The 17,000-nt window shown below is 39.2% G+C and overlaps 1 protein-coding gene across 7 annotated transcripts; it reads right to left on the bottom strand.

Annotated features, from left to right (window-relative positions):
- Positions 1–1,977: 1,977 nt before the first annotated feature.
- Positions 1,978–16,997, bottom strand: klhl22 (kelch like family member 22). 7 transcript variants are annotated; one of them, XM_012966306.3, is made up of 8 exons: positions 16,908–16,997; positions 16,012–16,290; positions 13,409–13,574; positions 11,948–12,172; positions 9,983–10,476; positions 6,182–6,374; positions 4,349–4,582; positions 1,978–3,860 (listed from the first exon to the last, which is right to left on the bottom strand). In XM_012966306.3, exons 2-8 carry the CDS (start codon positions 16,236–16,238, stop codon positions 3,474–3,476), a joined length of 1,926 nt encoding a protein of 641 aa, XP_012821760.1. In that variant the 5' UTR covers positions 16,239–16,290; positions 16,908–16,997; the 3' UTR covers positions 1,978–3,473.
- Positions 16,998–17,000: the final 3 nt, after the last annotated feature.

The raw sequence follows: 17,000 nt of genomic DNA, 5'->3' as shown, positions 1-17,000 counted from the left end.
CAATTGGATAATACGCCTGCCAGTCTATGTCTAGAAGGGGAACTAGCGCGTTTAACATGTTCGTATAATCGGCACGATAAGCGTTCGAACAACTAGCCAATGAAATGAGCGCATTGCCAAAACCTGCAAACCAATCGCTGTCCCGTACAGGCTCTGTCTGCCCATTGGCTTCAAATACAAACTGACAGGTGACGTCCTACAGCTGCATTACATCACTTTTTCTAATTATGTTACAGTGACTCAGACGTACGATTTATTGCTTAGCAAATGTCAGCCTAGTACAGTGAGTGAGGAAACTTTCCCCCCGCAGCCAAATCTCACGTTCCAGTCCTAGAGATCGCAAAGATTTATGTGACTGACTCCGCTACCTCGTCTTGATTATTTTCTATTGGGCACCCGGGGCGGCAAAGTGGTACAGTGGTTTTAGTGAGGTAACTGTGTTCTTCTAGAATACACGTAGCTGTTACAGGGCGCTGAATTTTGTCTGACTGTCACACTAAATGCCAGCTGTCAGGAAATCACTCTTGGGCCCTATCCAAGCTGGCCCAGGATATGGAACTGGTTTTACACTGCAACGTTCATATACCTTTAAAGATTCAATTTCATTCTGTTTCTTGAAAATCAAATAACATCACCAGTTGCAGTGAATTGTAATGAAACTATTACAGCCTGGGCTACAGCAATGCTAAAATATAATCTACCCAATCTGGCACACAGGTGGCTTATCCAATCATTGTGCTGCAGGCTAGTGGGTAAATGACATATATTTAGAAATTATTTTATTTCTGTAAGATGAAGGGTTACACAGCTCTGCTTTTTAAGATTACAGTGACCCTTTAGCCAGGTACCCTTTCATGTCTTTATTGTGTTAAATGATTAAGGGGCAGATTTACCAAAATGTGATATTAGAGCCCACCTCAGAAAAATGCCCCTAATTTCTGTTTATTCCTTTGGGATTTTTAGAAGCATATTTATTAATGGGTGAAAGTTAGAACTGGCCATTTGATAAATATGCTTATAAAAATTCCAAAGGAATAAATAGAAAGTGGGGGCATTTGTTCTGCGGTGGGCTGATTTTTACACTTGGGCAAGAGATAGGCAAACTTCAGATTTACATTTTAAAGTGCAGAAGCATTTTATCTAACCTTATCACCAATGTCACTGTTTCCAGTACAGCCTGGCGATAATATTGATGGTCTCGGTGCTTTGTATACGGTTGGATGGACTACTGACTGGCTTTCAAGACAAAACAAGATCAAAATACATTTAAATTAAAATATCATAATCAGTCCCAATTTTACTTATGTCAGCGTGAAGGTGACTTCTCATTCCAACTTTCTCAATTTTAATGCCCAGCAAACCCACTAACCCACTCCCACACTAGGGCATGAACCAGAGTTGAACCTCCTAGGCAAGATATTTTTGTACAGGGTCTGAAAGCCCTAAGATCCAACTTTAGTTCAGAGCCTTGAACTTGTAACAAGATTACAAGTATATCAAAACATTGTTCCCATCATAAAAGTTAAGGTGCGCGAGGTCGCCAAACGAGCGGATCTTCTCCCGATACCCCCACCTACGGGTTGGGGAATTTGGGAAAATGTAGGCCAAATGATCGAATTCTAACGGCGGCAATGGCACAGTCGGTTAGGGACCGTATCAACAAGACGATGCAGTCCCTGATCTGACTGAATCTTTTAACCTGCCTGATCGATATCTGGCCAATTTCAGGCCAGATATCGGTCGGCTATGGCCATCGATTCTGCCCCTACATGGGCAGATAAGCTGCCGAATCAGTCCAGCTACAATCGGCCCGTGTATGGCCACCTTTACACTCTCCAGTTAAAAATCTCCATGTGTCAGGGCTTTGCCTGAAGAGAATCTTGAGTAATGTACAGATTTCATTTGGTGCAAAGAAGATAACAGAGATAGTGCAGATAGAAGAATGTATCCATGCAAGTAAGGTAGAACTCAAACACATTATGAAAACAACATGATTTTAATATATTTTTTACAGTGGATTTGTCTTAAGACCAAGTTTGCACACTTAAAGCCAAACTACCTGTGAGCCATGATGGGTAATCAAGAGGGATATCCTGGGCAATTCTCACCAATGCCCACTGAAACAAGTTTTTGCTGCTGCCATTATGTTTAAATCTTAAAGGAACAGTCACATCAAAACATGATAGCATATCAAAGTAATTCAAATACATGCACTGGTAAAACTAGTGTGTTTGCTTCAGAAATCCTACTATAGTTTAAAGCTAGCAGCAGCTATTCTAATTGAAATAGGGCTAAATGGCACAGGTTACATAGCAGATAATAGATAAGCTCGGTAAAACACAATTGTATTCTACAGAGCTATGTAACCCCTGTGTCTTTTCTTCTTTTTTTCCAGCTTAAATGGCTGCCCCCTTGGTTACACAACAGCTTTGTTAATATAAACTATAGCAGTCTTTCTGAAGAAAACAACCTTTACCAGCGCAGGGCAATTGTACATTATATTTTGATTATTTTAACCCATTTTTTTTGCCGATACTGTTCCTTTAATTTCCAAGGACATGACATGATCCACTCTTTTTGTTTGCCTTTTTTTAACATAAACATGAGATGATTTGTTGCTAAAATATAAGGAAGAGAATCAAATTTGATTTAAGAATGAATATACATTAAAACATTTTGGCAATTCATCAAAAGATCTTTTTTTTTGTAACCAATTAATATTCACTGCACCTCGTGCAAGACTGGGCAGCAATACCCCCTGCAGTTTCATGTAAGCTGTGTTTATTTTCCTGTTCACTCCACAATATTTTGTCAACACTGGTGCACAAACAAGCAGCTTAGAAGTAACATTATTAGGCAGATAGTGCATTTGCTGAGGTACAACTACCAGCAAGAGGGATGGAAGCAGTAATTTAGCAACAGGTAGGAAGTATGTCGGATGTCCTTTATTTCTGTAGTGTGTTATGAATCTAGGGCCCCAGCTTTCCTGCATTCCATCCCCACCCCTGTGCACTTTCCATATGCAAAAGACAACTGTGCTGACATACAATTATATATAGACATATACAAGAGAAATAAAATTAAATTTTTGTACATTTGGCAAGTTTTTCAAATATTATTTAACAAGTCTTATCCCTAAAGCAGATTAAGAAGATCTTTTCTCACTGCATGGTGTCACTATTTTAGTATGATCCAAACAGCAACAGCCAGCCCAGCCCACTAGAGAAAGCGCTAGAAAAAGGGATTTCTGCATGAAGATGTCTTGAAGGCACCGGGATTTGGTGCAATCAAATCAAAAGCTAATGCACTGCAAAAAACAGAGCAAGGCATTTTGTGCACAAAAACCTGAATCCCTGCACTTTATTAAACCCTCTCATGAAAGAACATGCACATTGCAAAAGTGCCAGATGCTCTTGAAAGGAGGAATAATCAGTCCATGTACAACACCACTTACACATGACTGAAGAAAGATTTCAGTCTTCACCAGAATTATCCAGGTCTTCCCAGTCTGAAACACTCATCACTTCAGAAGCGTTGTCAGCCAAATTTTGCACAGGGTCCATGTACTGCATGTACATCTCCTGAGTCCACACATCAGTATCCATAAGCACAGACCTGGGCAAGGTGAGGACACAAGCAGCCATTCCTGAAATGTCATCTTCCAGCCTTGGACCATCCTCCCAGTAGTCCCTTTCTGCTTCGTACACATGCACATAGTCTGTTCGATCCCCCTGATTGTGTGACCTTCCACCCAAAACAAAGATTTTCTTGGCTAGTACAGCAATACCAGGTTCACCATGCCCTGCAGGAAGAGGGCTGACAAGAGTCCACTGATCTGTTTTCGGACTGTAACAAGCAACCTTGGACAGGAAAATAAAAAAATAAAAAAAAACACAAATTATACGAGGCAAGCAAGCTACAATGCATAATCAAGCAAGCTGGTCCGTCAAGTCTCACTCATTAGGTTTTTAATTGGCACTACCATATAGGGTGTCCAGCTTTTAAAGGACAAGGAAAGTTGTAGTTACATGGAGGTGCTAAATGTTAAGCCTCAAATGAGTCACTATGCGTTTAAGTAAACCGGTCATAAAAAATTCACAAGGGGGAAGTCATAACTAGAGTAATGTGCTTAAATAATAAAGTGCTTAAAGTGTATAGTGCTTAATTTAATAAGAAAACAAATTTAAGGAAACTGATAATATGCACATAAAAACAGTTCACTTTCAGTGCTTTTGCAATGACAGCCTCAGATCGAATGGGCAAGGTTTGTGATTCAAAAACATATTTTTTTAAATCACCTAATACAAAATTTCCAACTTTTCATCTAACCCCTATCATTCTGTTTTACCTCTAAAACATCTTGTCGGAACCCTTCATCATCGTTACTCCCACCAATGAGATAGATTTTTTCCTGGAGTGCTGCCATGCCATGCCAGGCTCTTCTTACTGGGCTTAAGGCCACACTTGCCCACTGATCCCTCTCCGGGTCATAACAGAAAGTGTCCTTTAGATAGGTATTTCCTCTTCTGCCACAGGCAACATACATCCTTCCATCCAAAGCAGCCGCTGCATGTGCATGTACCTACAAAAGCAGTTATTGAGATAAACTCTGTGTTAAACTTACATGAATATAAAGAAAGAGCAATTAATTCACATAATACAGTCCATGTGGAGATACACATAGCAAACACTGTAACAACAGGAGCCACTTGGTTACATATCTATACAGATGAAAACAAATGTTACTGAGGGCCTATACCTAACCTGTCAGAGTTGAGGGCAGCACCATCAAGAGGGCCGTCCAGATATGCAAAAATGTAACCCTGCATACTTCATGCAAAATTTCACTGCAGAAAATGAATTGGTACTTTTATCAGATCACACCCCAACATTTACCTTCCAAAAGTCATTTTTGTAACAAAATTATACTAAGTATTATAAACACAATTTAAGTCTTAAAAGGGGATCTAAACCCAACCAAAGAACTGGTTGATGTAAACTTGCTCAGGGTGCTTCTCTAAAACCTTTTTTTTAAATTTACAATCATTTTTATATTGGGGAGTTGGAGATATTTAGGAATGTTTAGGAAATGCATAGAAAGTGCATAGACAGTAAGAACTGCTATCTCTGGGCCTTCAAAAACCTATTGAGCTAAAAGTCTGTATAAAAACTGGGTAAACTGCTAATGTCTTAGAAACCGGTAAAATTAAAAAATAAATGTAAATTGCAAAAGTGCTAAGAGGACCACTCTGTATACGTTTAAATCAAAAAAGGTCAAATTAACAAGGCATAACCATCAGCCAAATCTGTGTACATTCCAAGCTTTGATTTTGCCAGCCAGGTGACCAGTTTGAAAAGGTTTAGAGCAGTACATTCTAAAGTAAAAACCCAGACCTTAACTACTAGCAAAGAAGACAACTCTCGGAGTCATTCAATAAGGATTGCCAGCTGGCTAGTATTTTACTGACTGAATGAAAGCCAAGTGTCCTGCACAGATGCAAAGGGACACACTTACTACAGGAGCCATAAAATAGGTAAACAAATATGCATGCTAGAAACAGTTTCCAGTCAAAAAAGCCATAAACACAAACAGGGGGCAAATACGTATATGGCTGTATGGTAGTGTTGGCTTGACTAAGTACCTTGAATGCTAGCTTTTACTTCTAAGTGACTTTTTGCTGTATTCAAAATTTCCTATATCATTTTCTGCAGCAAATTTGTGTTGGTAGTTTGTACCAACACCAGCCCAAAACAGACTTAAATCTCAGAATCCTTACAGACTACAGGTCCATACCTTATCCAGAAACCCGTTATCCAGAATGTTCCAAATTACGGAAAGGCCATCTCCCTTATACACCATTATAAGCAAATAATTTGAATCTTTAAAAATGATTTCCTTTTTCTCTGTGATAATAAAACAGTACCTTGTACTTGATCCCAACTAAGATTCAATTAATCCTTATTGGAGGCAAAACAAGCCTATTGGGTTTATTCAATATTTAAATGGTTTTAAACAGGCTTAAGTTATGGAGATCCAAATTACGGAAAGATCCCTTATCCGGAAAACCCCAGGTCCTGAGCATTCTGAATAACAAGTCCCATACCTGTACATTACGTAGAAATGCATTAACAGGTTATACTGGAAAATCAGTGTTGTAGAAAAAAGAGAAAATATCCTTGCCTGTTTCTGCAGAGGTGCCACATACTCCCAGGTGTTGGTAAATGGATCATACCTCTCTACCTCCTTTAGCTCATCATGGTAATCTCTGCCTGCTACTGCATACAAGAAGTCCCCAAGCACACAAACAGACAAATCAGCACGTGGTTGCTGCATGGACTGTATCTGGAACCAACGGCTATGTCGTGGGTCGTATCTTGGACATAAAAATAATATACTTGTATTTATGCATCTTTAGGGAAAAAAAAGGTTTGCTTATTCTTATCTCTAAAATGACTCTATAGAGTCTCCAGAATAACATACCACCAACCATCTTCACATTGAGAGAGAAGGAGAGCTCAGCAAAGAAAAGGGATGGAGCTTCACACAAGACTACAGAGAGCTGAAGTTGAGCTGCTTGTAATTAAAAAAAAAAGAGACTGAGTGTAGAGAGAAAGGTATGTTATTCTGGGGGCTGTGTAGAGCCTTCTTAGTGACTTTTATGATAAAATGCTTACTTGTCATTTCCATAAAACAGACAGGTCATCATGCTTTTAAAGGGGGGTAGTTCACCTTTAAATTAACTTTTAGTATAATGTAGAGAGTGCTATTCTGAGCCAATTTGCAATTGGTCTTCATTCTAGTTTCTAGGGCCCAATTTAACCAGGCAGGGGTTTGAAAGAAAGATGGGAATATGAATAAAATAAGGCCTAATTAGAAAGATAAGTAAAGTAATAATGAAAATAAAATTGTAGCCTCACAGAGCAATAGTTTTTTGGCTGCTGGGTCAATGGTCCTCATTTGAAATAAAAAAAAATAAAGACCAATTTAAAAGTTGCAAAAGTACATGGCATGAGCCACTTTTTTTGCTGTTTTTTGTAACATGGACATGAGATGATTTGTTGCTGAAAATATAAGGAAGAGGTCCTGAAAAGAAATTCTAAATCAAATTCCTGAGACAAACACACCCAGCAGGGCTAGATACTTACAGTACATACAAAATTTCTCCTACAGGCTGGCCCATATATACCCTTGGTAACCCAGTGTGTCCCCAAATGCAACCAAGGTTACTATATACATGTCTTTTGGAACCGCCTGAGATCGAACAATTCTGGGCAGAAGTTCTATACTACAATGGTGTTGTGCTGGGGCTTGCCATTAAATGCTCCTCAGCACAACTCCTCAGTTTGCCAAAAAATGCAATCCAGATGACACAGAAAGCAACAGTGCCCCAACTTTGAGTTTACGAGAAAAAGTGATTAACAACATCCTTCCCAGACATAAGTTAACATACATTGCAAGAGGGCGAAATATTAAGGGAGCCCATCTTCTTTTCTTCTTCCCTTTCTTTCTTGCTCTCTCTCCCTTTCCTGAGCTTTTCTCCCTGCTCCTTCCTCTTCTCTACCAGACTTATTTAGTTGTTTTAACATCTTTGTTTCTGTCTCCCTTTGTTGTTATATACATCTGTTTAAAAACGCAATAAAGAAAATCTTACTAAAAAATGTTCCTTGAAATCAGCATTTTGATTTCATATCAGTGCCCATAATTGGACCTTATGAGGAAAAAAAAGAAAATACTCCTAAAAATTAACTGTTCATCTAACCAGATTTTGTGCTGAATGAACATGTGCTATTATTTGAATTACAAGATATCTATGTTTTTTGTCATATTTTGCTCTAAACAGAGCAAAATTTGAAGATAAACCTAAAACTATATTCTACTTCCTGATGCCAAGGAGTAAAGTCAAACAAAACCAGCAGCTCACTGAGAAGTCTCTGCATAATGAGCTGCTCTTTATCAAAAATGATAATAGGGTAAGGCCCCATGAGACAGATTGTTAGCCTACATATAAGCGCAGGCTGAAAATCACCTGTGCGCTTGAGAAATCCTCTAATTGTGCTTGCACCCAGAAGCACTGAATCCGCCCTGGTACAGGCACATGCAACAGATATGTGCCAACAAAGCAAAGCCTTGCGTTAGTTGGCAGATTTCGGCTGCGTGTCCCTGCACCCGGGTGCAGGCACAACAAAAAGATTTTTCAAGCTTAAAATGATACTGACACTTAAAAACTACTCTTCAAAATATGAATGTGCATTAAAAGTTCTCTATAGGTCATGTTGATCATTTTTCACTGATAGGGCTGCTTTTGTAAGTAATTGTTATTTGAAGTCCCTAAAACTGACTGTTTTGCCAACCCGACTGTCCCTTCTCAGCCTGTCAGTTATAGCTTCTAATGCTAATGGGCTCCTGCTGCACAAATATGGCCGCCCCCTCATAGGGGAACATGGGGGATCAGATAGGTAATGTAAAAGCATCAGGTAAATTATTTTATGGCATAAATATAAATAGCATGTAAAGACAGTGTTATGGTAGATGTAACAAAAGGTTTAATTTCTGGTGTATCGCTTTAAGGGGCGGATTGTCAGCCTGCACTCACACACAGGCTAACAATCCGTCTCATGGGGCCTTACCCATAAGGTGTAGCTGGGGGAAGGGAGGGGTTTATTTATAGAGAGGCCAATTAAGGGTTAGTTCTAAGCTTTCACTATCTGTATATTTAACCATCAAGGAACTGTGCACCTGTACCATAAGTATTAATATGTCCTCAACAAAAATTACAGAGAATCCATTTGTGACTCTTGCATACAGTGAAGTCGACATAGATTGGATTATAAGCACAGTACAAAGTATTATCCTCAGCCAGGAAGAGATCAGTAATGGAGATTTAAGGAGGAAATTGTTCCTTTTACAGAAAAAAACCCAGAGTGTGAAACTACATCAGGCAATGCTATCAGAATATGTTAAACTTAAACGTATTCCAAGAGGTCTGCATTCAACTATAAAACCAAACTCGCTGTTTGTTAATAAATGGTATGAAACCAGCAATAGGTTTTCCCTGGACCTAACGGTTCTGACTATTGAAGGGTTAACTGAGCAACTACAAACTAGTCTAGAGAATGAAGTCGCTGCATTGAAAGAATATAGAATATAGAATATTCAGAGGCTGACCTTTTAAAAGTTCTAGGTGAACATGCCCAACTCCAAACATGGGACTTTCCCATGCCTTAACTGCAGTGTGTAATTATTCAATTATATCAATTATAAAAGGGGATAGGGTGAGTCACCCACATACGGGAAAAGTATGCCTATTAAGGTATTTGCGACCTGTGGTATACCTGCTCAAATGCCCATGTGGATTAGGATATTTTGGGCAGACATCACAAGCAGTTAAAAGCCGCATTGGTGAACATCGTGGCTACATAAGAAACTATGATCCTGAGAAACCTAATGATTATTTAACGGCAAAACATTTTTATGAAGTTAAGCATAATATTTCTCAGTTAAAATGGCAAATGCTAGATGTAGTTCAACAACACCCTAGTGGAGGAGATCGTAAGTGTTGCTGCAAAAAGAGAACAGATGGATTAGAATGTTAGATACAATGTCTCCCAAAGGGTTTAATGATAAGTTAAACTTAAAATGTTTTTTGCAACAAACTAATAGGTGTATGTTTTACTTTAGGATTATATAAAGACAGATCTCCTGCCATTTGAATAAAGGTATCAGATAATTTTAGGGCTCTGGCACACGGGGAGATTAGTCGCCCGCGACAAAACTCCCTGTTTGCTGGCGACTAATCTCCCCGAGTTGCCATGACCCGCCATCCCACCGGCGAACATGTAAGTCTCCGGCGGGATGGCACACGCGGCGGCGCGATTTCCCGAAATCGCGAGTCTTTTAAAATACTTTAATATCTACAAAATTATATCTACAGAATCTACTCTGTGCTCTGTCCAATACCTGTAAAAAATGAAGTGCTCTTACCTCCAACAACGTGCTTCTGCTCTGTATCCCCTCACGTTGTTATCTCCCCCAATAAGATAGACAAAATTATTGAGCACTGCAATGCCCTGATTGGACATGCGTGGCGCATGAGGTGCTGTAAGTGGCCTCCATTCCCCCAGCAGTGGATTCAAGTACTTGACCTGATCACTAAGGACCGTGTAGGGAGCAGAGTACATACCCCCAAAACCCACCACACAATGGAATTCAGAGCGCAGCTGGGTATTGGGACCCTGCATTACTGGCTGCATGCTCTCATTTTTGTGGTACTCCAAAGCTTTCAACACTGTTGTTTTGAGAGGGCACAGTCCTAACTTATCATGTAGCCTTTGCAGTATTGCAAGATCCATCAGCGGGAAGCGCACAGCCTCTAGGAGCTTCGGAGATTCCAGCAAGCTCACTTGGTCCTTTTCCAACTGCTCAGGGGTGTAGTGGTAAAGCAAAGCTCCCTCGTACACCTCATTCTCAGATGCCACCTGGGGAAAAAATATATTTTACTCAAAACAGTTCTTACTTGTTACATAAACAGGCTATATACAGTACATATTGTACAGCGCTGCGGAATATGTTGACGCTTTATAAATAAATGTCAATGTAATGTAATGTAATATTCTCATACAAGTACACACAGGGCACAGATAACAACTGCTTCACGCAGTCTCCAGTTACCTCTGCAGTATAAATAAAAAATAATCACTGACCCCATTTACTAAAACAGATGCAAATTCGCACCAGAGTAGGAAGCTTTTTTTTTTGCAATCTTCTGAATAATGTCATCTGCAAATTTCTATGCAGACTTACTAACAAGAGTTTACTAAGTCTGGTCGATACACACTTCCCTAAGACATGCAGGCAGCTATTCATCACTGCTTAGCAATTCAGGCTTAGAAGTGTCATCCATAGGGCATGAGGTCCTGGGAATGATAAGGGTGATTTTTAAAGGTCTTTATATTCCTTTAAAATAAAAGTAAGCAAAGTTTTTCATGGGCTGCATGGCTGCCCTTCTTTTTTGTTTTACAGTTATTTATTTTGGTCATTTAGGGGCACATTTACTAATCCACGAATGTCCGAAAAGCGTCCAAATGCATTTTTTTCGTAATGATCGGTATTTTGCGATTTTTCGTAAATTGTCGCGACTTTTTCGAGCTCTCAATACGAAAGTTGCGACAATTCGCGAAAGTCGTAATGGCTATGAAAAAGTCGCGACAATTCACGAAAGTTATAATGGCAATGAAAAAGTCGCGACAATTCACTAAAGTTATAATGGCAATGAAAAAGTCACGACAATTCTCAAAAGTTTTAATGGCAATGAAAAAGTCGCGACAATTCAAGGAATTTGTACTTAGTATGAAAAAGTCGCGACAATTGTACCGGTTACGAAAAAGTTGCGACAATTTACGGGAAAGTCGTAACGGCGACGAAAAAATCGCAAAAAATACGAAAAAGTCACAAAATGTTAGTTTTCCAATCCGAATTTTTCTCATTCGGATTCGTGGATTAGTAAATCAGCCCCTAAGTGTCATTCTCATCTCTGCTTTGACTCTAAGTTTTGTGATTAAAATTAATGAAGGATATTATGTGGCTGTCATACCTGTATTTATGTAAGATATGTTTCTAAAGAACAAGATTGTAGTATAGGTATGGGATCTGTTATCCAGAATACTCTGGTGCTCAGGTACCTTAAATCTACTACAAAATCATTAAACATGAAATAAATCCAAGATGATTGTTTTACCTCCACTGAAGATTAATTATATCTTAGCTGGGATCAAATACAAGGTTCTGTTTTATTACTACACAGAAAAAAGAAACTCATTTTTAAAAAATTTAAATATTTGCTTGGCGTCTGTAGGAGATGGCATTCCCGTAATTTGATGCTTTCTGGATAGCGAGTTCTGGGATAACAGATCCCATACCTGTACTGCAAGAAGCCTACAGTCATCTCACCTCCAATCTGTTGCTGTTAAGCAAAGAGAACACTTTGTCCAAAGGCAGCTGTCGATACATTTGAGTTTGGGAGAAAGTGATGAAGTTCTTTAGCACAAATGTGTCCAGCTGTTCAGTGAGCCGGTTCAAGTGGAAGATGTCAGCTAGTTTATACAACTCTAAGACATTCTCCTCATCCACCCAAGATACTAGAAAGTCACAGCAAAACTGGATAACTTCAGAAATCTGCAAGGAAAACAGCAAGCATTATTCAGATATATAAGCAGGTATATACAGTACAAATATACAAGCTCTTTGAACAGATTTGTGTAAAATTAATGACATGTATATATTCAATGTATCCATTGCATAGATGGATGGTATAGAGATGCCTAAGACACAGATGTACAGGTTGTAACTCTCCAACTTTGCTGACCTGCAACTACTAGTATAAAAGACCATTACTTGGTTCATACAAAAAAGTACTGTAATTGAACCTAAAGAACAAAGTTACCAATAGTTTTATATATAACTATCTGTATAAAAAATACAGAATAGTGAGGCATCCTTTGAGCCTAGGTTGAATAGAGAAAAGTGCATCAAAGAACAAGTGAAGGCATTTAGTAGACTGTGAATGTAAATGCAAACTAGTGTGCTTTATCTCTGCAATACATGACCAATAAATGCCTTATTTATTGTTATTATTATCTGTGTCAGTCTCCATGGGGAGATTATTCACCCATGCTGGTGATTCACTTTGTTGCTGGTGAAAAGGAATTTTGGGGAGATTAGTCACCCACAGTAGCAGATATTAAACCGCAAGCGATTAATCTCCCCATCGAACATCAGCCTTATTACTCTGGCATCTTTGGTAAAAAAAAAATAGATGGTTATGTGTGTGTTTTGGGGGTTTTCTTTTTACATGAAAATATTCATTGTAAGCTCTATTGAGCCCCACACTCTTTACCTCTTGTATTGGTTATGTTATTCGGTGTTAAAGATGTTTTTAATGGGGCGCTTAGATTGCTTTTTAAAATCTTTTATTTTGAAATGGTCAGGCAGTGCAGCCCCCCTATATTTGTTCCCTAGCACGAGGTTACTTTAAGTGTGAAGCAGTACAACAGCAGCTCTAAGTCTGTGTGATGTGGGCAAAATGCCTGAGAATCAATCCATGTGCCATAGGTCTTAAAATAGTAGGCAGAACAGACATTTAATACATTCTATATTTATTGCACTCATGTTTCACAGAAATATACTTTGCTTCTTTAATACTATCAGCAGATCAAAACTTACCTAAGAAATGTACATTGCTGTGAGAAGAATAGTGGCTGCTCAGCAAAGTTAGTAAATTATTCACAAGCTTTTTGACAATTTATTCCTTCAGCTCGACCACTGAGATGGTTTCAGGTACCATGTCAGTAATGCAAATTCCAATACTGAATCACACCCTATATGTCTAGTAATAATAACTGTACTTCTCACCTGCAGCTGACAAGCAGCAGTAAGGGTCTCCTGCACATTGTTAACACTCAGTGCCAGATCGGAGGTGTATATAAAATCCATAATTCGGCACATGGCACTGTATGAGACGCCATGTATTTGCACTTCCCTTTGATCCATCTCTTTAAGTCCTCCTGCAAACATCCCTCTTGCACAAAACATAAATTAAAAAAAAACATTTAAAAAATATTATAGTCCTAATACAGTGTCTAGGGGGCAGGTTTATCAAAATGTGAGATTAGAGCCGAGCACAATAAAATTCACCTAATTTCCATTCATTCCTATGGGATTTTTAGAAGCATATTTATCAGTGGGTTCACCTTTAATAAATACTCTTCAAAAATCCCACAGGTATCAATAGAAAGTGAGTGAATATTTCTGTGGTGAGCTCTAATCTTGCACTTTGATAAATCTGCCCTTAGGTGGGTTTGCGGTTATGCCAGATGACACATTTAAACATAATTTGTCACAAAACAAAAAACATAATTTGTAAATGGGTAGAACTGTTTGATAAAACACAGAAGGCAAGTAAAAGGGTAAAACAATTGAAAGAGGAGGTGGTTTTTGCAACACGTTTTACAGCACATTTATCACCATAGGAGCTTAATGGATTGGTCAGAATAATATTCTGGTAACAAAAACCTGGGATTCAGCTAAATCTGGAACCATATCTTGGATTAAGGACATGGGCTATAATGTATTTTCTTCTTATGCTGGTTACTGAGAGCCTTTTAAATTAGACTCACATGGGTACGAGTGACCCTACCCTAAGGGCTGGTTATAGAAATTTCACTGTGGTACAAGACTTAACTATTTAACTAAAGCTAAAGCAGACTGCATTGCATATTTCTAAAACAAAGTATTACTAAAATTAAAAGTAATCAAAATTACATTTTAGATATTTGAAACACATATTCCTTGATGCTGCTTTGATAAAGAAATCAAATGCAAATCAAAAACAATATTCAAAACCCGCAAAGAATGAAGGATTTGAATAAGCTTTTCAATTACTCCACAGAGAGGAGCCGCAAGCACAGATCCTAGAAGTCACTAGTCATCTTCCTTTTTAATATTAATGCACAGTGCTAAATAAATAAAGACTCCAGGCTACAAATAAAAGATTGTTATAGAATTTTAATGTGGGATGACAAATATCACAATCTTAGTAACTATCAGCATATTTTTTACAGGATTTTAAAGCTGTCTATGCACTATGTCTCATACAGTGGCCAGCTCCATGTTATAGCTACTACCCTTCCCCAGCTACAGTCAGGTGATCCCAATAAAAGGCAACCATTTGGGAGATTTAATCTTGAAAGCAAGTTGCAGGTGGAACTCAGTCCCATTGTTAAATGTATATTGAAGCAGTAGAATTCTTATTGAATCAGATAAAAGTGACTGTAGGACTGGCCAGACCAGGGATGACTTTGACATAGTTGACCAGCTTGAAGTTTATTGCAATATATGAACAAACAATCCAAGTTTTGCTCAGAGGGGAGGGCATTTCTTTGTAGCTTAATGCACAGAATGTCTTAATGTTCTATATAAATTGGTAATGGGGGAGTGCAGAGGACCTCTTGTTGTTGTCTATATGCATGTAGTCACAACCTCATTGCACCCCCGCCTAATGGTGAAAAATTTAGTGGTGAGCACAACTTTCCCTTCTGTGCACCAGCTCAATTGGATAAGTCCAATTGGGCCCAGTATGTGGGTGGCCAGATAAGGCATATGTCTCCTTGTTTGGTAACCTCACTGACTAAGGGGACCTTTATGTGTAAGCCTGACTTACTGTTCTACTGGTCTGGCCCATCTGTGAAGCGTACAGCTTACCATCTTTTAACTGGAGGATAAAATTGAATGCAATTGCACTGAAAATGTGAAAGGTCTGTATTGTGTCATTGCTTAAGCATGCCGTTACAGGAGAAGGAAAGTTACAATTACTGGGGGATGCCAAAATGTTAGGTACCCCCCAGTGATTATAATTGCTTACCTGATCCCCGGCCAGCGCTCCTGTTAGGAGAAAACAGCACCGGCCGGGGTGTATGTGACAAAGCTATCCTCTTCCTTCTTCATGCATGCAAAGTGGAAAGAAAAGGAGAAGGAAGGAAGAGGATCGCTCACGTGTGTTAACCACTGGTCGGTGCAGTTTTCTCCTAGCAGGATCACTGGCCAGGAGTTTCAGATATGCAATCACAATCACTGGCAGGTGCCTAATATTTGGCAACCCCCCCCCAGTGATTCAGTCTTTAAAATGCCATCTGCGCGTAATTTAAATGTGAAATTTAATTCCATATTAAGACTTAAAAGTTAGAAATAATAATTTAGAAAATACCTTTCAGTTAAGAGTAACCTCCTATACAATATGAATACACCTATGAATAAAACTCAGAGGCACCCCCAGTTGTACCAGGAACTTAGCTAGTGCAAATCAATACAAACTGACATAATCATCAGCATACTTATTATGCGGAGAAGATGAATGTGTCTAGGCTGCAATTTATTTGCTTTGTTTTTCAATAAAACCAGAACATCACCAGATGCCTGTCAGAAAGCGTGGAGAAATTCAAAAGTACCCAGTCACTAACCTGAAATAATCACAGGATGCAGCCAGGAGAATGCGATGAGCCTCTATACTCTTCCCTTCCACTTTCAGGACCACATCAAACAGGATCCCACTATCCCTGAGTGCTACCAGGCCACTCAGAAGAGCTTGGGAATGTTCAGCACTGCGGTACGTCTTGCTGCTGCCCTGCGGGAGTGATGGCTGCTGGGGAGCTTGGCTTGGCTTCATTGTCTCTAAATCCTCTGCCATGGCTGGCAGGAATCCCTTGGGCACAAAACTTACAGCTGAACCAGAAGAGCATCTGTAAGAATGGAATACATTAACAGCCGCCACAATAAAGAGGTAAAGAGCTTATTCTGAGAGATACATCTTGTACTCACAAAATGCTCAAGTTAATTTAGGCACATCTGTGAAACTGACTTGCACTACCAATTGACTACAGCTTGTAACTACTATAAACAGAAAACTCTTTGCTCTACATACAAAAAGTGAAAGTAAAAATAAAACATGACCCACCCTAAGCCAACAGGACACATAAACCAAAGCAGGGTGTGATCTTTACATATGTAACTACACTACATTGTACAATGTTGGTTAAACTATGGAGCCTTGACCTGTAGCTATGTAGTTGTTGGACTACAAATACCCACATCCTGGGGTTTAGGGTTGCAGTTCTAATGTGATCTGAACAGCTGCCTGGGGATAACTATAGTTGTACAATTTGAAGCTCAGTTGTCTAAGAGCAGAGGCGACCGGATGTAAACATTAGGTCAAACTGTCTGAATAGGTGTGAGAAGGAGAGCAAGAGCACTGAGCGCCCTTAACCTGACGGGGGGCGGGGGGGGGGGATCCTGCCATTTACGCAGCACGTGACCTGAGCCATTTCGTGACGTTACCTGCAGCCACAAAAGTCTTTACCTGACTCTCTCTTTCAACACCTAGGCCATGACGTCATTTCCGCCAACACAGGAGACCGCGTAGCGAAGCGGCAATACAAGGCTATGACATCAC

Source organism: Xenopus tropicalis, chromosome 1, assembly GCF_000004195.4.
Source record: "Xenopus tropicalis strain Nigerian chromosome 1, UCB_Xtro_10.0, whole genome shotgun sequence".
Classification (NCBI taxonomy): Eukaryota; Metazoa; Chordata; class Amphibia; order Anura; family Pipidae; genus Xenopus; species Xenopus tropicalis.
This window is presented reverse-complemented; position numbering and strand designations above follow the sequence as displayed.

Excerpts from the sequence above, each read along its gene's own strand:
- klhl22 (XM_012966300.3), bottom strand. The coding sequence starts at position 16,641 with ATGTGGGTATTTGTAGTCCAACAACTACATAGCTACAG. Across the intron at positions 16,291-16,603 it reads CAACAACTACATAGCTACAG|ATGCTCTTCTGGTTCAGCTG; the intron begins GTCAAGGCTCCA and ends CCATTCTTACAG. Across the intron at positions 4,583-6,181 it reads TGGCACCTCTGCAGAAACAG|GTACATGCACATGCAGCGGC; the intron begins GCAAGGATATTT and ends CTGCTTTTGTAG.